The 23,388-nt window shown below is 41.3% G+C and overlaps 1 protein-coding gene across 1 annotated transcript in view; it reads right to left on the bottom strand.

Moving 5' to 3' along the window:
* LOC109917135 (tau-tubulin kinase 2) overlaps window positions 1-23,388 on the bottom strand; it is a 162,650-nt gene that overhangs the window by 8,339 nt on the left and 130,923 nt on the right. Inside the window, exon 14 of the mRNA XM_048600486.1 lies at window positions 2,304-3,739. Coding sequence (XP_048456443.1) covers window positions 2,304-3,739 — 1,436 coding nt within the window. The remainder of the gene's footprint in view (window positions 1-2,303; window positions 3,740-23,388) is intronic.

The following is a 23,388-nucleotide window of genomic DNA, read 5'->3' as shown; positions in this document are numbered from 1 at the left end:
GGGAGTGAGGGAGGTGGTGTGGGGGCAGGTGTAGCACTTCCTGCGGTTGCAGGGAAAAGTGCCGGGTGTGCTGGGGCTGGAGGGGAGGGGAGTGTGGAGCGGACAAGGGAGTCACGGAGAGAGTGGTCCCTCCAGGAAGCAGATAAGGATGGGGAGGGAAAACATGTCTTTGGTGGTGGGGTCGGATTGAAGGTGGCGGAAGTGTCGGAGGATGATGCGTTGGATCTGGAGGTTGGTGGGGTGGTACGTGAGGACGAGGGGGATTCTTTTTTGGTTGTTATTGCGTGGACGGGGTGTGAGGGATGAGGTGCGGGAGATGTGGGAGACACGGTTGAGGGCGTTTTTGACCATTGGGGGTGGGGCGGGGGGGGGGGGTGGAGTTGCGGTCCTTGAAAAACAAGGACATGTGAGATGTACAGGAGTGGAATGCCTCATACTGGGAGCAGATGCAGCGGAGGCGAAGGAATTGGAAATAGGGGATGGCATTTTTGCAGGAAGGTGGGTGGGAGGAGGTGTATTCTAGATAGCTGTGGGAGTCGGTGGGCTTGAAATGGATATCGGTTTCTAGGTGGTTGCCCAAGATGGAGACAGAGAGGTCCAGGAAGGTGAGAGGTATTAGAGATGGTCCAGGTGAACTTAAGGTTGGGGTGGAAGGTGTTGGTGAAGCGGATGAACTGTTCGAGCTCCTCGTGGGAGCACGAGCAGCGCCGATACAGTCATCAATGTAACGGTGGAAGAGGTGGGGTTTAGGGCCAGTGTAGGTATGGAAGAGGGATTGTTCCATGTAACCTACAAAGAGGCAGGCATAGCTTGGGCTCATGCGGGTACCCATGGCCATCCCCTTTGTCTGTAGGAAGTGGGAGGAATTGAAAGAGAAGCTGTTGAGGGTGAGGACGAATTCGGCTAAGCGGATGAGGGTGTCAGTGGAGGGGGATTGGTCGGGCTTGTGGGACAGGAAGAAGTGGAGGGCCTTTAGGCCATCTGTATGGGGAATGCAGGTGTATAGGGACTGGACGTCCATGGTAAAGCTGAGGTGTTGGGGACCGGGGAATTGGAAGTCCTGGGGCAGGTGGAGGGCGTGGGTGGTGTCACGGACGTAGGTAGGGAGTTCCTGGACCAAGGGGGAGAAAATGGAGTCCAGATAGTTGGAGATAAGTTCAGTGGGGCAGGAGCAGGCGGAGACAGTGGGTCGACCAGGGCATTCAGGTTTGTGTTTAGATTCTGATTTCATCATCGAATCCCTCCATTGTGGAAGCAGACCTTTCAGCCCATCAAGTCCACACCGACCCACGCCATCCCTGTAACCCTGCATTTCTCATGACTAATCCACTTAGCCTGCACATCCCTGGACAGTACGGGCAATTTAGCATGGCCCATCCACCAATTTAGCATTGCACATCTTTGGACAATGGGAGGAAACCGGAGCACCTGGAGGAAACCCACACAAACACTGGGAGAATGTGCAAACTCCATGCAGACAGTTGCCCAAGGGTGGAATCGAACCCAGGCCGTCACAATAACGCAGCAGTTTCTTCAAACTTCATCTTAAGTTTGTTACTTCAGCCACTTTCCATGTAAAAACAGCACCTCAATTTTCAATTATCCACAAGTGCAAACTGTCTTTCCATCATCAGATTGATATTCTACACCCACTATAATCTAGTAGCCTTCTAACTCCTGTCACTTTGAGTTTTGCCATTTTAGTTTTGATATTCCTAGCATTCTGGCTCATTTAGTGCATTCATATGACTCCATGGCTCAGTGGTTCGCACTGCTACCTCATAACGCCAGGGACCTGGGTTCGATTCCACCCTCAGGCGACTGTCTGTGTGGAGTTTGCACATTCTCCCTGGGTCTGTGTGGGTTTCTTCCGGGTGCTCAGGTTTCCTCCTACAGTCCAAAGATGTGCAGGTTAGGTGGCTTGGCCATGCTAAATTGCCCATGGTGTTCAGGGATGTGCAGAATAGGTGAGTTATCAGGGGATGGGTCTGGGTGGGATGCTCTGAGGATCGGTGTGGACTTGTTGGGCCAAAGGGCCTGTTTCCACACTATAGGGATTCTATGATTCCATGATGATTTAATGATTAACTGAATGCAATAATGCCAAGTTCATGTCAATTTGTATGCACTTACCATGCAGTAGGATGCACAGGAGGGACTGCAAAATAAACTCAGGTAATTAATTCAAAACTTTCATTACTTTATATCACAGAGGGCTTAGATCAAAGTTATTAGCAAGGTAAATTTGTTCCATCCCAAACACTAATGTTGACATGAAGCTAACAAGGTAAGTGGGTACTCACCGGACCTCCACACTTGGTCTGGTTGGTGGTTTCCCAGGAGGTGGTCTTGGGATAAACTGGGATGAGGTTGATGTGGGGATTTGTTCAGTATTGGTCAATGAAACCGGTCTTGGGATTTTGCTCCGCCGTGATTGAAGACTACTTAGAGAGTCCTCATCAAACTGCTTGCCCAATTGTTGTTCCACCCCAGCTTTTATTGGAGGAGGTCCAGAATGAGTTCCATCATCAGATAAAGTCATTGACGGAACAGACACTTTCTCCTCCAGGGACCTCTCAGAAGTGGATGTCAAATCACTCAGAAAGGATGTTCTGAGAGTATGTTGTCGCTTTTCAGTTAATTGCCTTGTCAGGTCTACTTGATGAGCTTTCTTTTGAAGCAGTTTCTCTTTAGCTGAGACAGGAAGTGATGATTCCACACCTGCTTCTACATCTGATGCAAGGATTGGGATGCGACTTTGCCGGAGAGGGGATGGTTTGGCTTCAACCTTCTTGGGATGCAGTGAATTGTCACCGACTGTCAAGATGTGAAGCAGATCTCCATTTCTGAATTCACTTGGTTCTGAAAGATTGCTCTGTTCCTGGATCTTTCTCTGCATTGTCTCAGAAGTGTATCCTTTATCAGACCTGTCATTTCCCACAATATTTGCCTGGTCTTCTCGCTCAGAAACAACAGTGTGAAACAATTCTTTTACACATTCATATGAAATGTTCGAAGACTGTAACTCACCCACTTCATCTTCAATGTACTTACAAAAGCCATTCTCATCTACAGTACGCAGTTTTTCTTGCAAACCATCCATTACATGCTTTGTATACTCCACAGTAGGTAAAGCATCCTCTTCTCTACAGGAGACCACTTCAGCGGATGTCAGTGGCCGGGTTATATCAGTCAAGTGAGGACCATGAAATTTGTTTCCTTCCTGTTTTGACACAGAAGACAAGGTTTCTAGCTGTGCTACTGAGCTGTGTCCATTACCTGGGTGAAGTCGCTCACCTATGGATTCATTTTTACCTGAATGGCACGGTTCTTCATCAGGTTGACTTGCTACATCTCCAGAAATTACTTGATCTTCTTCACATTTATTGACTTCTTGAGCTGAATTGAGGGAGTCATCTCTATCGTGGTCAGACTTGACACTAGTTTTTGCAATTTCATCCCCTTGGTTACTGTTTTCTACTGTGCCAGTCACAATAGTCTCTCTTTCTTGTGTTGTTCCTTTGTCTAATTCCAGGATAAGTTCAGCTTGGGAAGTGCCATTATACAATGTGTCACGTGGTGCCAGTTCTGGCATGGATTTCTCTTGCAGAGATGTGAATTTTTGTACTTCATCAGTGGCATGTTCCACTCTGTGCTGGTCAGTCTCCCTATGCTCATCATGCTGTATAACCACAGAGGCAGCATGGGTTGTTGCGACTGCACACTTGGGTGCGGTTATCTTAAAAAAACAAAATGCAGATCATGAAAATTTGAAACAACTTACTTAGACACAGTTGAGTTTTACATGAACTCCATTTGGAAGAATTATTTTTAAATATTTCAGACATCATCAAGAATTATTCTCAAAGGTTGTTACCAAAGAATAATTTATTCCGATCTGTTATACAGAAGTGTAAAGATTTGTAAACAGCACATCATGTATCAACATTTTGCAGCCAGTATTTAAGTTCCACAATCACATGTTTTAGATAATGTGCTGGTAAGTGTACAAATGGTTTATGCAGCGTATACAAGGGTCCATGAGCATACACAAGTGCCTTGACCCTTATCCCTGGCTGGGAAGAATTTTCAGAGGTGAAAGCTTTGCTATACATCTTGTATTAAAAGAAAATCAAGATTTCCTATGCAATAGCACGTGATAAATAGGAGGGAGAAAAAGAAATTCAAATATTGTCTGGGCCAAGATACAGGAGACTGCATGGGCAGGAGAGGGAATCTCAGATGGTTTGAGTGACAGGGAGTCATTGGAAACCCAGACACACAGGGAGTAACAGAATGGTAGGGGTCAAGGAGCCACAGATCGCTGGGAAGAAAGAGGAGTCACGGACTGCAGGAGGAGAGAAGTGACTTGTGGATAGCTGAGCGGTACTGTAAGAGAATGACAAACAAAGATTGTAAGGACCAGGTCATGTTGAGCCAATTTTTGTTGCATTTGGGAGGAATGATTCTACTCCTCCTGTCAATAAACAATAGCACTTCATTCGTTGTTCTGACACCTTTTGAATTATTTCACCTGGTAGAATTCCAGAAGCCCAGGAATCACAGATTAAATAATTATTGATTCATTAATTAAAAAGAGAAATGCAATTAAAAATAGAAGACTGTCTCTTCGTGAAATGTTTTCATTGACACACCTAGCCTGTTTCAACATAGGTTTGAGAAACTTGGTGGCTAAAACACTCACCAGAGGAAAGAAAGGAACTGAAGACTGATGAAGACTACCAGTGAACATTGTGTCTGCATTTACTAGAGACCCAAACTCTGTGCCAGTGGTGTTCTTATTGATGAGTCACTGAAGGCTAACATGCAGCTGTGACAATGTATGAGCAAAGCTAATGAAATGTTAGCCTTTATTCCAAGAGGATTTGAGTACAGGGTAATGAAGTCTTGCTTCAATTATATAGGAGCCTGGTTGGACTGCATTTGAAGCATCTCAGCAAAGATGTTATTGCCATAGAGGGAATATAATGAAGGTTTACCAGACTTCTTCCCAAGATGGTGACACTGTTCTATGAACTGGGCGAACTAGGCCTGTATTATCTACAGCTTTGAAGAATGAGAGGTGATCTCATTGAAACCTACAAAATACTTAAAGGAATACAAAAAAAGAGTAGATGCAGGTAAGAGGCTTCCTCTTAGAGGCAAAAAAACTGCAGATACTGGAATCCAAGATAGACAAACAGGAGGCTGGAAGAACACAGCAAGCCAGGCAGCATCTTCAAAAAAAGGTAATACCTGAAACGTTGACTTCTCCTTTCCTCCAGATGCTGCCTCGCTTGTTGTGTTCTTCCAGCCAAAATGTTTCCACTGTTTGGACAGTCTAGAACAGGGACCACAATGTTAAAGTAAGGGGGATGCCATTTGGGGTCTGAGATGAAAAGAAGTTTCTTCACTCAAGAGTGGGGTGAATCTTTGGAGCTCTTTACCTCAAAGGGCTGTGGAAGCTCAGTCTTTGAGTATATTTAAAGAAGAGGTTGATAATTATTTGATTATCAATGGAGTAAAGGGTTATGGGGATAGTGTGGGTAAAAAGCATTGAAATGTTCAATCAGCCATGAGGGCTCAATGGAGTTAGTGGCCTTCTGTTCCTAACAGAGTATCTGCCATTACTGCATTGTTCTGTGTTGAACATCACTGTATGTTAAATGACTGTTTCCTACATTACCAGAACAGTTGAAAAAATACTCAATTGGTGTAAAGTGTTTTAGGATATCCCGAAAGTGAGAAAGGCACCTTTTAAATGAACAATCCTTCATAAGTAAAAACATAGAAACTGTCCTGGTGAAAGATCAAACTGGAAGGTTAGCTCAGTTTCTCTCACGACAAATACTCCAGAACCTGCTCAAGACGTAAAGCATTTTCTGTTTTTATTTCAGATTTACAGCATGAATAGTGCAGGATTTACTACACAATACATTTCTTTGTATTAAAACCGAATGAACTGCAGATGCTGTAAATCAGAAACAGAGAAAGAAATTACTGGAAAAGCTCAGCAGGTCTGGCAGCATCTGTGAAGAAAAATCAGAGTTAGCGTTTCAGGTCCAGTGACCCTTCCTCAGAACTGTTCTGATGGAATAAATGCTGGCCTAGTCAACATCCCCACATGCCCACCGATTAACATGTAAAGGGTAGATGGGGTCTTAATTTAGTATTTTATCTCAAAAGTAGGCACATCCAATACCATTGCAGTCCATCAGAAGTGAAGTATCAGTCCAGATCTTTTGCTCCACTCTCTGGGGTGGAATGCAAACACATTCAAATTCAAGACCTGTATCCAATGAACTATGGTTTGGGTTTCCAATTCCAACTCACAACCCAGAGGCAGTTTGAAGTGTTATAAAGTAAACTCTTGTATTTATATAGTTACCACAAGACATCCCAAGGTAATTTACAGCCAATATTTGAAATAAATTCACTGTACAAGAAGCTATTCAACAGGGACCAATTTGTATATACCAAGCTCCTACAAATAGCAATGAGATGGCTATATAATGTATAGTAATTATGCTAATTGAGAATAATTAAATATTAGCCATGACATTGGGGAGAATTTCCCTGTTCTTCCTCAAAATATTACAAAACCTTTTCAGTTTATCTAAGAGGACAGAAGCCTCAGCCTTTGTAATTGTCCAACAGGTTCAAGTTTTTTGCAGCCTTGTTTGGATTAGAGTGAGTTGCAGGGTGAATACTGTCCCTAGCAGCATGGTACAGGAAGACATTCAAAAAGAGATAGCAAAAAGGAGTGTAGAGGTTGTAAGGATCAGTATAGTCAGGGGGATTGACACTGTTCTCTGCAGCAAAGAACAAGAGTTCAGACAGATGCATTAGCTGCTCAGAGCCAGGGTTTGGAACAGCTGCCTGGGCTGGAGAAGAACTTCCAGCGCAAGTGTGAAGATTCAGTAGCCATGGTTCATGGATAAAATCAGCTGCTGAGTATGAGAAGCTAGATGCTGAATTATTAAGCAAGATCTCAGTAAATAGTTTCAGGCTGAGCACTGCTGATAAAAGACATTTTGTTGAGGCTTTTAATTCTGAATACATTAGGACATTTCACAAGAATACCAGTGTAAGGGGATAACCAAAATATACACAGCAAGAGGGGAGTACTGATTGTAGAAGTAATAGCCTATTAGTAGTGATGCTAATTCATAATAGCAGCAATAAACATATTGCTCAAATCTTTGAAATACCTTGGCCTTCCAGGTAATCTGAGGTAGACTGGGCACATTTCAGGACCAAGAATGACCACCTTAGGCCACATATGTAGACTGTATATCGTCAAGGTTGATGGATTGAGGGATCTAGGTGTTTTACTGCAGGAGTCACAAAATATTAGTTTGCAAGTACAGTGCGTATAAAGTCTAATGGGACATTGTTCTTTATTACAGGAGGGATTAAAAATAAAAGTATATTATTCTTCAGTTATGTAGGGCATTGGTGAGACCAAATCTCGAGCCATTCATGCAGTTGTGGTCCTTATTTAAGATAGGATGTAAATATGTTGGAAACACTTCAGCAGAGGTTTACTAGATTGATACCGGGAATGAGTGGGTTGTCTGATCAGGATAGAAGAGACAGACTGGGCTCATTTCCATGGAGGTTTGGAAGAATGAAGGTTGACTTAATTTAAGCACATAAGATCCTGGATGAACTTGGCAAGATGGATGTGGAAATGATGTTTCTTTTTCAAAGGGAGTCCAGAACTAAGGGGTGTTTAAAAATATGGAATTCTACAAGACAGATGAGTATCGATTTTTCTCTCAGAGTATTGTGCAACTTTGGAACTCTGTCTCAGAGGTGTAGGTGGGGTCATTGAATATTTTTAAGGTAGACGTAGATACATTCTTATTCGGCAGACGTATCAAGTGTTATCAGGAATTCAAAATGAACAGATCAGCTAAGATCTTACTGAATGAGGGCTCAAACAGCCTACTTCTGCTCCTACGCTTGTCTGTATCATCATTATAGATCACAGAATCCCCAGTGTGGAAACAGGCCCTTCAGCCCAACAAGTCCACACCGACCCTCAGAGCACCCACCCAAACCCATCCCCCTATAACCCACCTAATCTACACACCCCTGAACACTACGGGCAAATTAGCATGGCTGATCCACCTAGCCTGCACATCTTTTGGACTGTGGGAGGAAACCGGAGCCCCCAGAGGAAACCCACGCAGACGCTGGGAGAATGTGCAAACTCCACACAGACAGTCACCAGAGGCTGGAATTGAACCTGGTGCTGTGAGGCAGCAGTGCTAACCACTATGCCACTAGGCTGCCTCTAAAAATGTGCCAGTTTAACATCTGATCTGAAAGATGCCAATTCCAATAGCATAGCTCTGAAATGTCAACCTATAATTCTGCGCTCAAGTCTCACAAGCAGGACTTGGTATATAAAATCCTCTGATTGAAAGGCAAGAATTTTACTAACTGACCAGGACTGCTGATCATTCTTTGATTGGCTTTTCAGATGGCTTTATCTTATGTTCTGTTGTCCTGAATGTTAAAGTGAATTAGGCTATAAGGGTTAAATAGGGAAAGAAAGCAGACCTCCAAGTGAAACTTCTACACTTCAGAGGTTAGAATCAGCAGGAATCTACAAACAGTTAGTACTAACAAAACGTCCCAGAGAGTCCTTGAAGTCAGACAGACGTAGAGATAGGGAGGTGATGGACAGAGGCAGAATAGCATATGACTAAATGACCCTTTACTGGTTGAAGGAGACATTAACCTATGACCTAGAATAGACATGTATTTTGAAGCAAGATTCTAAATTGGGTGGAGATGCCCATGCAGCCAAAAAAATTACATATAGATACTGCCTTTTCCTATATTCTTCAGTTTTTGTAGTAAGCCTGGAACATAATCACCCTGCGTACGCTTGAATAAATGACCAAAAAAACCTGACTCAGGACTCCTTTGGTCAATTATTAGATGTAATCATAACACCAGCCATCATAGTTTAGTTTGATGCAATGATCCAGACTTACCATTTTCATAAAAACCGAAAGAGCTGTGGATGTTGTAAATCAGGAACAAAAACAAAGTTGCTGGAAAAGCTCAGCAGGTCTGGCAGCATCTGTGATGGAAAAAAAAAGTTAATGTTTCGGAACTTGCAGTTCTGAGGAAGGGTCACCGGACCCGAAACGTTAACTCTTTTTACCATGTTCATATTGTGTACCACAGTCTTTCTGAAAATTCTTCAAAAGTAACTATCCACTTTGATTCAGAAAAAGTGTCATTTACAAGTTGCAATTTTTTCATACAAGTTACTATTGATCGAGAAATCTAAGTTTCCCTTCCCATAAAATCTTAATGACCTTCAGTTCTGTTTGAAAAATCTGTAAGTAGCAGGATGTAGTCAGGAAAATGAGAAGCGTTAAGGTCTTGAAAGGGAATGAATTAAGAGAAGAATGTGTAAAGTGTGAAGATTTAATTCACAAAAATATCAGGAGAAGTATAATCAAGTAGAAAAGCTAAGCAATAAGAGCAAGATGTCTAATGGAAAAATTAATGAAGCAGCATCAATAATATGGAGAAACAAAAATATTTGAAATGAGATAAGGCAGTTGAAAGGGAACAAACAACAGCAGAATGTGAACCACATTTTTATTTCTTTCTGATAATTTTACAATCGAGTTATGATAAACCAAAGAGTCATTATCACCCATGGCTCTCATCTTCTTGCAAGTATCAGCATGTAAGTTGCTTTCTCAAAGCCTCAGGATTTCAAATTTCCAATACTTGTAACACTTTGTGATCTCAGAGTCCACTGCATCACATACAATCCATCAGCAGTTGAAAAAGCTACTGTGGTGAGATCAGCACTGAAATTGATGCTTCATATTACTGCACCACAAAATAGTAAAAAAAAAAACTTATTTCACAGATCAACAGACATCCCAATTTGACATAGAGGCACTTAGCAAATGTTGTAAGATGGATAACTAAATTCAAAAATACATAGAAATACAGCGGCTATCACAACAGAATAGAGGCTATTGATTCAGAGACAAGTAACAGACGGTCTCCCCAGTGCCTGTCCATCATCTATAGGGTATAAGTCAATAATGTTTCCTTTAAGCTGCACAGGTCAAAATCTCTGAAACACTCTTCTAACTGTGAGTGAACATATGCTCCAAGGACTACAACAATTCAAAGGAAATGGCTCACCACATTTCAACAGTATTATGGCTGGGCAATAAATACTTACCTAGCCAGCAACATCCCATGAAAGAATTCAAAAAATTAAACAAATAAATCCCATTTAAACCCACATTTAATGTACAGCATCTTGAGAAGACAAAAAAAAAGGTCACTAAACGAGCAGATCATTTGAAGAGCCACACAGATATGATGGATCCTGCACAATAACAATTCTGTAGTTGATCAAAATCCTCACTGATCATTTTGAAGATAGCCAGCATCATTGCCATCCTCACCAAGAAGGTGTAACCTTTAACGTTTTTGTTGACACCATTCCAATGTTCTTAATACTTCTCCACTGAGTTATTTCAGATGCAGAGTTGCAATAGAAGTACTGAAATATACCCCTTTACAGAGAATTTCCACGAAGTGCTCACAACAGGATGGAAGACTCTGTAATAACACTTCATCCCTGTTACACAATATTAGCACTCACATTGTGATCCAAAGTGCCAACTGCATTTAAGAAGTATGTTAATCGATTAAATGTCAAAAGCTCCTAATTTCTGTCGGAAAACTTGTCAGCTTCATTTTTGCCACTACTAAGGTTCCTGACCCTAAGTTATAACCTTTGGAGCATTACAATCTTCAATACTGTTATAACCAGGTAAGGAGGCAGAATGACTTCCCTTTGTGTTCTTACTCTATGTTCGACTTTCCTTTTGCAAAAAAGGACAATATTTGCTAATGCAACAAATATTTGGGGCGGCACACTGGCTCAATGGTTAGCACTGTCACCTCACAGCGCCAGGGACCCCAGTTCAATTCCAGCATCCGGTGACTGTGTATGGAATTTGCACATTCTCCCCGTGTCTGCATGGGTTTCCTCTGGGTTCTCCGGTTTCCTCCCACAGTCCAAAGATGTGCAGGTTAGGTGGATTGGCCATGCTAAATTGCCCATAGTGTTCAGGGATGTGTAGATTAGGTGGGATGCTGCAAGGGTCGACGTGGACTTATTGGGCCTAAGGGGCTGTTTCCACACTGTAGGGATTCTACAGCAAACAGGCAGGTCTCATGTTCTTAAAAAGAGAATAGCATTTATTGCACATAACCAAGATTAAAACGCACGAACTTGAGCACGTACATTCATGCAGTTTACAAAGTTCGAGAATAGATTAAGCAAGAGAATATGATTCTTGAAGGTTGGCAATTTTGCTGCCTTCAGGCTGAGCTCAGTGGTCCTCCTGAGTTTTGACATCAGGCAGTTTAATATTGGCAATCGATTTGTCAGTTCTTCGAAAGTTAGTAGCTACTAGGTCGAGTTCTTTTTCATGATCAATTCTGCATGCAATACATGGAGAGTCAGTAAACAGTAGATAGGGTTTGAAAGTTGTATTGAGAGGAAGACAGAAAGAGAGTGGGGGGGAGTGGAAGAGAGAGAGAGACCCACTCAGGGATCTTGCTTCTGCAACATTTCAGTTACTTGCCTAGGTCTACAGAGCAAACAACAACACTTAAGGTTAGCTGGCTTGTCACATAACAGTCTCTCTCTAACCGCCAACTATTGCTGTGTTAGGTGGGGGGTTTACAGGATTAGAATATGTCTGGGCAAATTCCTTTCAAACAGAGTCCCATTGTCCGGGTGATTTTGTCTAATGGATTGACTCCATCAGTTGAGTACCCAGGATGATGGTCTAGCTGCTTTGCTATAGTGCTAGGAGATGGCCCTCGTTCATGATCTTAGGCAATTATTCCTGGTGAAGTTTAGTAGACAAAAATGATGCAAATGTTTGATTACCTTTGAATGTTATTTCAAGTCCTTGGAATGTGGCTTCACTTGTTTTAAAAAAAAACAATCAGGGGCTTGCAGTCTGCAAATTCATTGTCTTTTTTTAAAAGGAAAAAATGGTTTCACAACCTCGGTCTTCCCCAAGGGTCCAGTCTTCAGTGAATGTAAAGCATCAGGATGAAGTGTTAACAGAGCCACGTCCAAACCTGTGCCACTAGGTAGGTTCATTGAGGTGTAGTTGAAAGCAAGCAGTCAATACGCTGGTTTATATTTGCATAAAAAAAAGAGAGAGTGAGGGAGAGCTAAGCGCACTGTAAAAAACTGCATGAGTCGGAAAGGTTGCTGTTTCCAGGCCACATCTGTGATTTAAATGCATAATTCATGCTGATTATTCACTACATTATTGAATGAAGGCAGCACCATCACCTTTTGTACGAGATTTTAAATGAAAGTTTCTGTTTGAAGAACAGTAGCGTAATTCCTTAATATTTAACCCTCAATCACCTTCAACAAAGCAGATTGATTGCTCAGTCAGGAACATGCAAACAGGAGTAGGCTATTCAGCCCATCAAACCTGTTCTACCATTCAATGTGATCATGGCTGATCAAACACTTCAATGTCTTTTGCCCATCCCAACCCCATCACTCTGTACACTTTTGGCAATCAGAAATCCATCAATCTCTGTCTTAAACATACTCCAAGACTGAACTTCCACAGTCCTCTGTGGCAGAGAATTTTGAAAGTTCACAATCCTGAGTAAAAGAATTTCTCCTCGACCCAGTCCTAAGTGGCATCCCATTATTTTTAAATTGTGTACTCTGTTTCTAGACTCCCCAACTAGGGAAAACATCTTACCCACATCTATCCTGTCCATCCTTTTGTTTTGTAAGCTTCAATGAGATCACCTCTCATTCTCTGAAACAAGCCAACTCACTCTTCATAGGACAGTGCTGCCACATCATGGGAACAAATCTGGTGAACATTCACTGCACTCCCCCTACAATATCCCTCTTGAGATAAGGAGACAGAACTGCACATAGTACTCTTGGCGCAGTCTAACCAAGCTCGCATCCAATTTAACTAAGGCTTCACTACTCCCATCATCAAATCCTCTTGCAATTAATGCCAACATTACATTAGCCTTTCTAATAGCTTGTTGCAACCACATTAACTTTCATTGACGTATCAACAACACCACCTAGGTTCCTTTGTACGTTCACACTTTCCAGCTGGTTACCACTTAATAAATACTCTTACTCAAACTAAAGTGGATAACATCACATTCTTCCACATTGTATTCCATATATATATTTATATAGTGTGAACAGCTGGGGGCCAAATACTAATCCTTATGGTACCCCATTAGTCACAGCCTCCTAACACAAGTCTATGTTTTCTTCTGTTAGTCAATTAATCTGTTGCTTCCTTTCTCATGTGCTTTAATTCTTCCAACCAACCTCCTTTGGGGGTCTTTAACGAAAGTCTTCTGAAAATTGAAGTATACTATGCCTGTCAGCTCTCTATCAATTTTGTTTGTCAAACACTACTTTCCATGCGCAAATTCATAGTGACCATGCCCAGATCATTATTATCCAGGTGCCTATTTATCCATCCACTATAACTGATTCTTGCATTGACCCACAACCGTTTTATAGCTAACAGGTCTGTAGTTCCCAGTTTTCTTTCTCGCTCCTTTCTTATAAGGCTGGGTGTTATTTGCTACCTTCCAATGTACAGGAATCATTCTAGAATCCATCAAATTTTAGAAGATAATCACCAATTCATTAACTATTACTATAGTCACCTCAGTTCAACACTCTGGAATGTAGACCATCAGTTCTTAGGGATTTATCAACTTTCAGCCTCATTAATTCTTCCAGTACAACCTGCATACTATTCACGCTACACACTTGGATCTCTGGGGGATTTCTTCATCAGCGAAAACAATCACAAAGTAATTTCTCTTAATGCTGTTTTAAATGACCTTGACATTCACATTACAACACTTCAAAAATTTTTCATTGACTATAAAATGTTATGGATGACCTAGGGCTGTAAATGGAACTGTAAAAATGCAAACTTTTTAAGTGTATTCTTTAGATGGCGTTGTGCACAGAACAAAGCTTTGGTCCTCATTAGAAACATAATGCATATAAATCAAAGGTTCTTGTTCTGTCTGGACAATGGCAGGAATGCAACAGTGCTAAATTTGAAAAAAGACAAGCTACTCAAAATAGAATTCTGAACACAGAACAAATAATACATACAGATTTGCAAATTGGCAATCAAATGTACATTTTAATATATTGTTCATTTGCAAATAAAGGCAGGACCCATTCATGTTGAAAGCTCACAGAACCCCTCAATAATTAAATCTTTGCACCACCAAATTAGTGTTTGCATGCATTGTTAATTTAAATATTAGGAAAAATCACAGCCAAAAAATACAGGATACAAATAATTAATAATTATTGTTTATTGTGAACAATCCTGAAAATATTCTGGAAATCCAATGTCTTGCAAGTTAAATAAATATGATTTTTCAACAGAGTAACATGGAATATTAGCTTAATTATTTTGTAATATAGTCATATTAACTAATGTACAGAGTTACAGCTGAAATTAGGTACTTTTGAATATATTTTGTAGCAAGTATTATGCATAAACATGGAAGTCAGAAGATTTATATTTTCTTCAATATAGATAAAGCTTACAAATGGTTGAAGAGCTGTAGTATAGATTCCACATTGTCTTCCTTGAGATGCATCAGCTCCATCATCACTGGATGATATCTTAACATTCCATTTATGTTGGCCTGCTACAGGTTCTGATTTATGACAAGCTGAAGCAGCAAGGTAGTGAAGTGGAGGTGTAATAGTAGAATATGTCCAACTTAAGTATTCTATGCTAAATGCTCCTTATACTACGCAATGTTTTGTACTTGCATACTGATACTGTAGTTGAAACCAATTTCAACGCTCACATTGTATCCAGCATCTGACATACAAATTTATCTGCGTCTCTGCTCTGGGGCCAGAATGTGGGTGAAGAACAATACTTCCACATTTTGGTCAACTTCTCTCTCTTACCTGTCCTCGTATTGTGGATGATATCACTTCTCAACAGAAATTGTTTCTCATTCCTCAACTATGCTCAGAAATATGTTCTCAACATGGATTTACTTTCTATGCCTTCTTTGGTGTTACCAGATTTCTTGCTGGTTAGACTTTCTCCTTCACTAATAAAATTATTATTGCACCTAAATGTAGGACACATGTGTAGAAAAATTATCTGTGGAGGTACAAGGACAGTTCACTGATTAATAAAAACAATTGAAGAACCACACGACAATGCAATGTTACAATTAAAAATTTTTATGAAAAAGCACCAGATTATGTGTCAAAACATTTAATATGCTTTACAGCTGCATTATAACACATTGTGTATCATGTAATAAGGAGGAGATTGTTGTATAAAGAAGTCAGACAGCACAATGGAAAAAAACTTACCAGAAGTTGAATAGTCAGAAGACAGTTCTGATCATCCAAAGTCACCCTTAGCTTATCCTTACATGCATATTATTTTCTTGCATACTGATGCTTTTACTTTGTTCACACTTTTCTTGCTGTCTCCAGGCTTTTCTCCAACATGTGCAATTTTAATTACTTTCAATGGAGATTATAATAAGCCGACCACACTAAGCAGTATCACTCTCACTTTTATTTTGTGTCCGTAAGTAAATCTGTGTGACAGGTGGGTTGAGTGTTTGCAAATGTATGTGCAAGCCAGAGTGGAAAATAGTGTCACCTGCAGAATAACTTCCTGAAAAGTGGTTCGCTTTAGGAAATCATAGTAACATAGAAAGGAAAAGAGAAGCAGAGTATGTAATTCAGGCCTTCAAATCTGCCATTTAATAAGATCATGACTAATCTTGTTGTGGTCTCAATTCCACTCTCCTGTGGCCCAATCTCTTGGTATTCACCCTATTAAGTGCCCTCAAGGTTTTGTATATGTTAATAATATAACTTCTTATTCTTCTAAACACCAATGAATAATGGCCCAACTTGTTCAACCTTTCTTTATAAGATAAGCCCATCATCTAATGAGCGAGTGAACTTTCTCTGAACTGCTTCTAATGCAATTACATTGTTTTTCAAAGTAAGAAGTCCAAAACTGTACACTGTAGTCCAGATGCAGTCTAACCAAGGACTTGTACAGCTGCAGTAAAATGTCCCCCCCTTATGTTCCATATTCTTTGCAATAAATGCCAATATTCCACCTGTTGTGTCTGTATACTACCTTTATATGATTCAGTTACAAGGACACCCAGATCCTCCCATGCTACAGAATTCTGCAACTCTCCATTTAAATATAACGCTTTTGTATTATCCCTATATTAAAAAAAACATCTGTGAAAGTTCTGCTTCCTCACTTAACCCATCTACAGCCCTTCGTACATTGCTTATGTCTTCTTATTTCCTACCTTAGTATCATCAGCAAGTTTAGCCACCATACATGTGGTCCCTTCATCAACGTTGTAGATCTAGTTTAATAATAGTAGAACCCTAGAATTCTACAGGTTACAAACCACTAACCTGAGATAGACCCATTTATCACTGCTATCTGCTTTCTGTTAACTAACAAATCTTTTATCCATGCTAATACATTATTCCCCATACCACAAATTGTTATTTTGTGTAGTAAGCTTTGATGTAGCACCTTAACAAATAACTTTTGGAAATCAAAGTACATTACATTTACAGGTTTCCCTTAATTCACCTTTTTTGTACACCTTCAAATAACTTTCATAAAGTTTATTTTTCACTAAACCATGCTGACTCTGCCTATCTCCATTGTAAATTTCTAAAATGAAGTTGTAAACTCCTAGCTAGATAGATTCTAGCAATTTTCAAATGATAAGAATGTTGGGCTAACTGGCATATAATCCCTGCTGTGTGTCATCCTCTTTTCTCAAGAAGAGTGCTATATTTGGGACCCATCCAAACTTGAAAGTATTTTGGAAAAATCATAACTAACATCTTTACTATCTCTGCAGTGCAGAGCATGGGACTCGTCTTTCGGTCATTTCCTAGCTCCTTTCCTCTGGTGATGGTTATTGTTGAAGATCACCCCTCCATTTCACCTTTCCATTCTCAAGTACCTTAGGGAAACTTTTGAAGTTTTCTACAGGGAAGATAGTTAAAAATACCTGTTCAAAGCTTTTTCCATTTCCTTGTTTCTCATCTTTAATTTCACTCAGTCTCTAGAGGTCCAAAACTTTTGAAAGATTCGTAGAAACTCTTACTATGTTTTTCTATTTCTAGCTAGCTTTACCTATCACTCAATTTCTCTCAATATTGAGATGAGGAGGAATTTCTTCAGAGGACTGAATATTTGGAATTTTCTACCATGGATGGCTGAGGTAGCATGTTCAAGAGAGAGATCAAAAGATATCCAAATACTGATGACATTCAAGAAATATGGGGTTTGTCCAATATAATGGTGGTAAGGTAGATGATCAGACACAATCTAGAACGATGTTCAGGCTTGAGGGGCTGAATTGCCTACTGTGTCCACGTTTCCATTTTCTTTCAAACTGTCATTCCTTGCTGGTTCAGAAAACCAGTAAAATCTTCAAACCTGCCACTAATCTTCACAGAATTGTACAATATTTCTTTTAATCAGATCCCATCCTTAACTTCCTATTTAGCCACAAATGATGCACCCTTCCAAATTTATTCATTCAGGGGACTTGAGCATCACTTGCTGGCCAGCATTTATCAATCGATAATCTTTGCTGAGAGTTATTAAATGTCTCCTTAAAAGCCAATGCCTGTATATCTCCTGTGTTACATTTTAACCTATTTTCCTAGTTCATTTAAGCTAACTCTGCCTTCATACTCATAATTAATTACCTTTATTTAGTTTTAAAGCTTGAGTTGTGGACCCACGCATTTCCCCTTCAAACTAAACAAACTTGCAGCTTTCCTGTTCCTCTGATGCTGCTTGGCCTGCTGTGTTCCTCCAGCCCCACACTTTGTTATTTCTGACTCCAGCATCTGCAGTTTTTGCTATCTCACAAAATTACGTTATGTTATAGACTCTAATGCCAAAACCTTCTTTAACATTGTGGTTACAAGGTAATCTGGTTTCAATGAACATCACTAGGACTAGTAAAACCTGCTTCCTTGCTGACACTTGAACTGTCCTGAATACATTCGATTAACTCATTTTCAGGTTACTTTTACCACTCTGATTCAGACAATCTGCATGTAGATTAAAGTCACCCATAATTATTATAGTACCTTTCTTACTTGTCCCATTTATTCCTATGTATTTCGTCTTACCATGTAACTACTGTTATGGTCCTATAAAGTACTCCCTCAAGTCACCTCATCTTTTATCTACTGGCGCCACTCAAATTTGACCTCTGTCCTTTCTTTCCACACTCTGGTTACTGTTCCCCAAATTGCAAACCCCCTTCAGTACTCTGGTTTTCGGCCATAGAAAACTTTATTAATTGCTGACTATAGGGTCTTTAATTATCACAACATTCCTGTAGTGATTTTAATGAGGTTAGCCAGATGGACCTCGTGAGTTCACTGACTGGACAGGATTAACAGCCCCAATCAGGGAGCCCAGGCTGACAGATATAAATAGGAATATCACAGGCTCCATTCAGTCTGAAAGCTAGTTCTGAGGAAGCTGAATAAGTGTCAAGGCTTTTCCGCTTAGTGATGTGATGCCAGCCTCTATGGAGTTATTTCAGTGGTGACGAGAGAAAAGCACGCTCCTAAACAAAGTTCTCTTGCAACAATCATCTTTTCAGTTGGAATGAGCATTTCTGCCTGTTTTTTGGGAAGCTTGACTCATTCAGTCCTGCCGTTGAGTATATGGAAAGACGGCATTATTTTTTCCAGGCAAATGGCACTGAAGCAGATGAAAAGCAACAAGTAATTCTCCTGATAGCTTGCAGACTCAGCTTTTTTGGTTATTAAGAGCCTAACTTTCCCGGAAGCACCAGATACTAAAACCTTTCAAGAGTTGACAGATTTCTTACTTCAGTGGTGGGCAAATTATTGGAAAGGGCTCGGAGAGACAGGATTTATGATCACTTGGATAGGCACAGTTTGATTCGTGATAGTCAGCATGGATTTATGAGGGGTAGATCATGCCTCACAAACCTTATTGAATTCTTTGAAGAGGTGAACAAACACGTGGATGAAGGTAGAGCAGTGGATGTGGTATACATGGATTTAAGTAAGGCGTTTGATAAGGTTCCCCATGGTAGGCTCATGCAGAAAGTAAGGAGGCATGGGATAGGGGGAGATGTGGCAGATTGGATTCAGAATTGGCTGACCCTTAGAAGACAAAGGGTGGTAGTGGACGGAAAATATTCAACATGGTACTCAGTTACGAGTGCTGTACCACAAGGATCTGTTCTGGGTCCTCTTCTATTTGTGATTTTTGTAGATGATTTGGATGTAGAAGTGAAAGGGTGGATTAGTAAGTTCGTGGACGATACAAAGGTGGGTCGAGTTGTGGATAGTGCGCAGTGCTGTTCCAGGTTACAAAGGGACATTGATAGGATGCAGAGCTGGGCTGAGAAGTGGCAGATGGAGTTTAACCCTGAAAAGCGTGAGGTGATTCATTTTGGAAGGACAAACTTGAAAGCAGAATACAGGGTTAACGGAAAGATTCTTGTGGAGGAGCAGAGGGATCTTGGGGTTCATGTTCACAGTTCCCTGAAAGCTGCCACCCAGGTGGATAGAGTTGTTAAGAAGGCATATGGTGTGTTAGCCTTCATTAATAGAGGGATTGAGTTCAAGAGCTGTGAAGTTATGCTCCAGCTATACAAAACCCTGGTTTGGCCACATCTGGAGTATTGTGTCCGGTTCTGGTCACCCCATTACAGGAAAGATGCGGAAGCTTTGGAAAAGGTGCAGAGGAGATTTACCAGGATGTTGCCTGGAATGGAGGGAAGGTCTTACGAGGAAAGGTTGAGAGCGCTAGGGCTTTTCTCTTTAGAACGACGAAGGATGAGAGGTGACTTGATAGAGGTGTACAAAATGATAAGAGGTATAGATAGACTGGAGAGCCGGAGACTTTTTGCTAGGGTGGAGGTGGCTATTACGAGGAGGCATAGTTTTAAAAAGTGAGAGGAGGTAGATATAGGGGAGATGTCAGAGGTAGGTTCTTTCCTCAGTGTGGTCGGGGCGTGGAATGCATTGCTGGAGGGGGTAGTGGAGTCGGCCTCATTAGGGGCATTTAAGCAGCTATTAGATAGGCATATGGATGATAGTATAAGGTAGGGGTGGAGGTTAGATAGACCTTAGGTTTAGGGCAAAAGTTCGGCACAACATCATGGGCTGAAGGGCCTGTACTGTGCTGTACTGTTCTATGTAGTTAAGGAATACTATGACCTCTAATTCGGAAATGTTATTGGTTTTACTCGGCAATTCAAGAACCAGGAAAATCCATAATCAGGATTTTTGGCTAGGTTAAGACTATGGCAGAGGCATAGGACTTTCTTTTAACCCTTAATGAGATGCTGAGAAACCATTTTGTATGTTGGATTAATGATGTAACAATGAAAAAGCGCCTATTAGCTGAAGCCCAACTGGACTTAAAATCAGTAGTAGTGTGTGTTTGATCAGTGAACAATGCTGCAAGTGATGCATGAGTTGCAGGTTATTCCGACGGAAGTGGACATCCTCGTCATTCCAACTTAGCTTGGGGAACACCACTTGAGCAAAGGCAATTGCATAGCCTCATATCCTGAACGGAGGGACTCTAGGTCAGTCCACAGCAAAACTCCAAAAACAAAGCCAAGCTTCAGCCAAACAGTTAAAGTTTTCTTTTGGATCCAGGCTGGCAAGCCATTGTAGTTGCTGCTGGCATGTAGACCCGAGGCAGCAAAACAGTCCCCAGACCTAAACGGAGTAAGATTACTCATAAGCCAGTATCCAGGAGGGTGCACAAACTGGAAAGTCTGCCTACACCTGGTTTGGAACAGTTAAATTGCTTAGCAACATCCAAATCAGAACCAAATTAAACATCAGGTTAAATGATCACCTGGTTCTAATGGAGGTCGATACCGGCGCGGCTATTTCAGTTATCGCAGAACCAGTCTTTAACAAAATTTGCTCTGGACTCCAATCCTTAAATTTTGCTCAAGACCTTACCTATACGAAAACCTATACTGGGGAACCTTAACAGATTAAGGGTCCAACTTCAGTTCCAGTCTCGTATGAGAAGCAGCTGGTTTAGTTACCAATGATTTTAGCAAAAGGCTCAGGCCAAAGCTTGATGAGGAGAAATTTGTTGAGAAAGATTCACTTTGATTGGCTCAACAGTTTTTGGTTAGAAAACGGCTGCCTGAGTGAAGTCCTAGTTAAATGCTTGGAGGCTTTTCAGGAAGGTCGAGGTACTATCGAAGGAGCCAAAGCCAGCTTGCATGTTAACCAGGAAGCAATTCCACAATTCTGCAAGCCCCCCCTCGCCAGTGCCAGTGGCCTTACGTGCAAAAGTAGAGGCAGAATTCAGGAGGCTGAAAGTGAAGTAATCATCAATCTGTCCAGTTTGTGGAATGGGCAGCACCTGTTGCACTGATTGTAAAGCCCGACTGGTCAGTTTGTCTTTTTTGGGGATTTTAAACAAACAGTAAACTGGTTGTCACAGCTGGATAAATGCCCAATCCCTTGCATGAACAATTTATACACAAAGCTGGTAGGGGTCTGTCCTTCATGAAGCTGGACATCAGCCCTGTGTACTTGTAATTGAGGTTAGATGAGGATTCCCAGAAGTATGCTACAATTAATACCCATAAGCGTTTGTACCAATATACAAGACTGCATTTGGGATATTGTCAGTCGGTGCAATTTTTCATCAAATGATGGAAAACATTTTATAAGGTCTATCCCTAGTTGCTATTTATCTAGAGGACGTGCTAATAACAGGGAACACCAATAAGGAGCACTTGGAAAACTTGGGCGTAGTCCTTAAATATTTCTCCAGGCAAGTATATGCCTTAGAAGGGTAAAATGTGTGTTCCAGGCACTCCAAGTGAACTACTTGGGCTACAGAGTCGATCATGTCGTAGCAGAGCTTAGATCTTTCCTTGGGCTGGTGAATTATTACCTAAAGTTTATAGATAACCTGATCTCCATCCTGACACCTTTGCATCAACTCTTCCAAAGCCTTGGAAATGGTCTCATAGTCAAGCCATAGGTTTCAGCGAAGGAAAGAAACAGCTATCATCCTGTAAGGTATTGGCACACTATGATCCCAAGCAAGACATTCGATGCTCCCTATGCAGCATCGGGGTAGTATTAGCTTACAGGTGGCCCAATGAAGAGGAACATCCAATAGCATATGCATCCAGGGCTTTGGCTAGTGTAGAGCATAAATACTCCCAGATAGGGAAGGAAGATGTGGTGATCATATTTGGAGTCAGGGAGTTCCACCAATATTATTACAATGAATAATAACAGACCACAAACCCCTGCTATGTCTACTGAAGGAGGACAAGGCAGTGCCACCCACAGCTTCAGGCCGAATTCAGCGGTGGGATCTATTACTAAGTGCGTATAATTACAAGTTGGAACACCATCCGGGAGACCAAGTAGCAATTGAGGATACATTGAGCCAACCTCCCACTGGCAGATACACTGCCAGTGGAACCACCACAGGAACAATCTAACAGTTTTAAATTTCTGGACACACTTCCAATCACAGCTGACAATATCAGACTTTGGATGCAGAGAGATCTGGTCCTGAAAAAACTGGAAGAGCTGGTGGTGAGGGAGGGAACCAAAGAGCCATCACAACCAGAATTGAAACCTTTCTGGACCTGGAGAAACCAGCTCACAGTAGAGGACAGCATATTATTTTGGCAAGCAACAGTGATTGTCCCAAGCAAAGGTCGCTGCCAGATACTGGCTGAACTCCACCAGGGTCATCCAGAGGTTTCCAATATGAAGATGTTGGTGAGAAGTTATGTCTGGTGGCCAGGATTAGATGCAGACATAGTTGCATTGGTGGGGCAGTGCCAGAGTGCCAACAAGGACAAAAATTACCCCCAGCAGCACCCCACATTCACAGGAATGGCTGAGTCAACGCTTGACTCTGTTACACGTTGACTATGCAGACCCACTCAAAGCGACTGGCCATGCACAGAGTGCATTTGTCGAACACGTTACGACAATAGAAGAATCGTGCACATCTTTTGCAATACACTGACTCCCAGAAGTGCTGGTCACAGACGACAGGCCATCGTTGACCAGCAGGGAATTTGAATATTTCCTAAAGTCAAAGGGTATTCATCATACAAAGACACTCCATACCAGCCATCATCCAATTGTCTGACAGAAACAGCAGTCTATACTTTGGAGGGGTTAAAGAAGCAGCCTACAGCCTCAGTAGATACTAA

Source organism: Rhincodon typus, chromosome 8, assembly GCF_021869965.1.
Source record: "Rhincodon typus isolate 14 chromosome 8, sRhiTyp1.1, whole genome shotgun sequence".
NCBI lineage: Eukaryota > Metazoa > Chordata > Chondrichthyes > Orectolobiformes > Rhincodontidae > Rhincodon > Rhincodon typus.
This window is presented reverse-complemented; position numbering and strand designations above follow the sequence as displayed.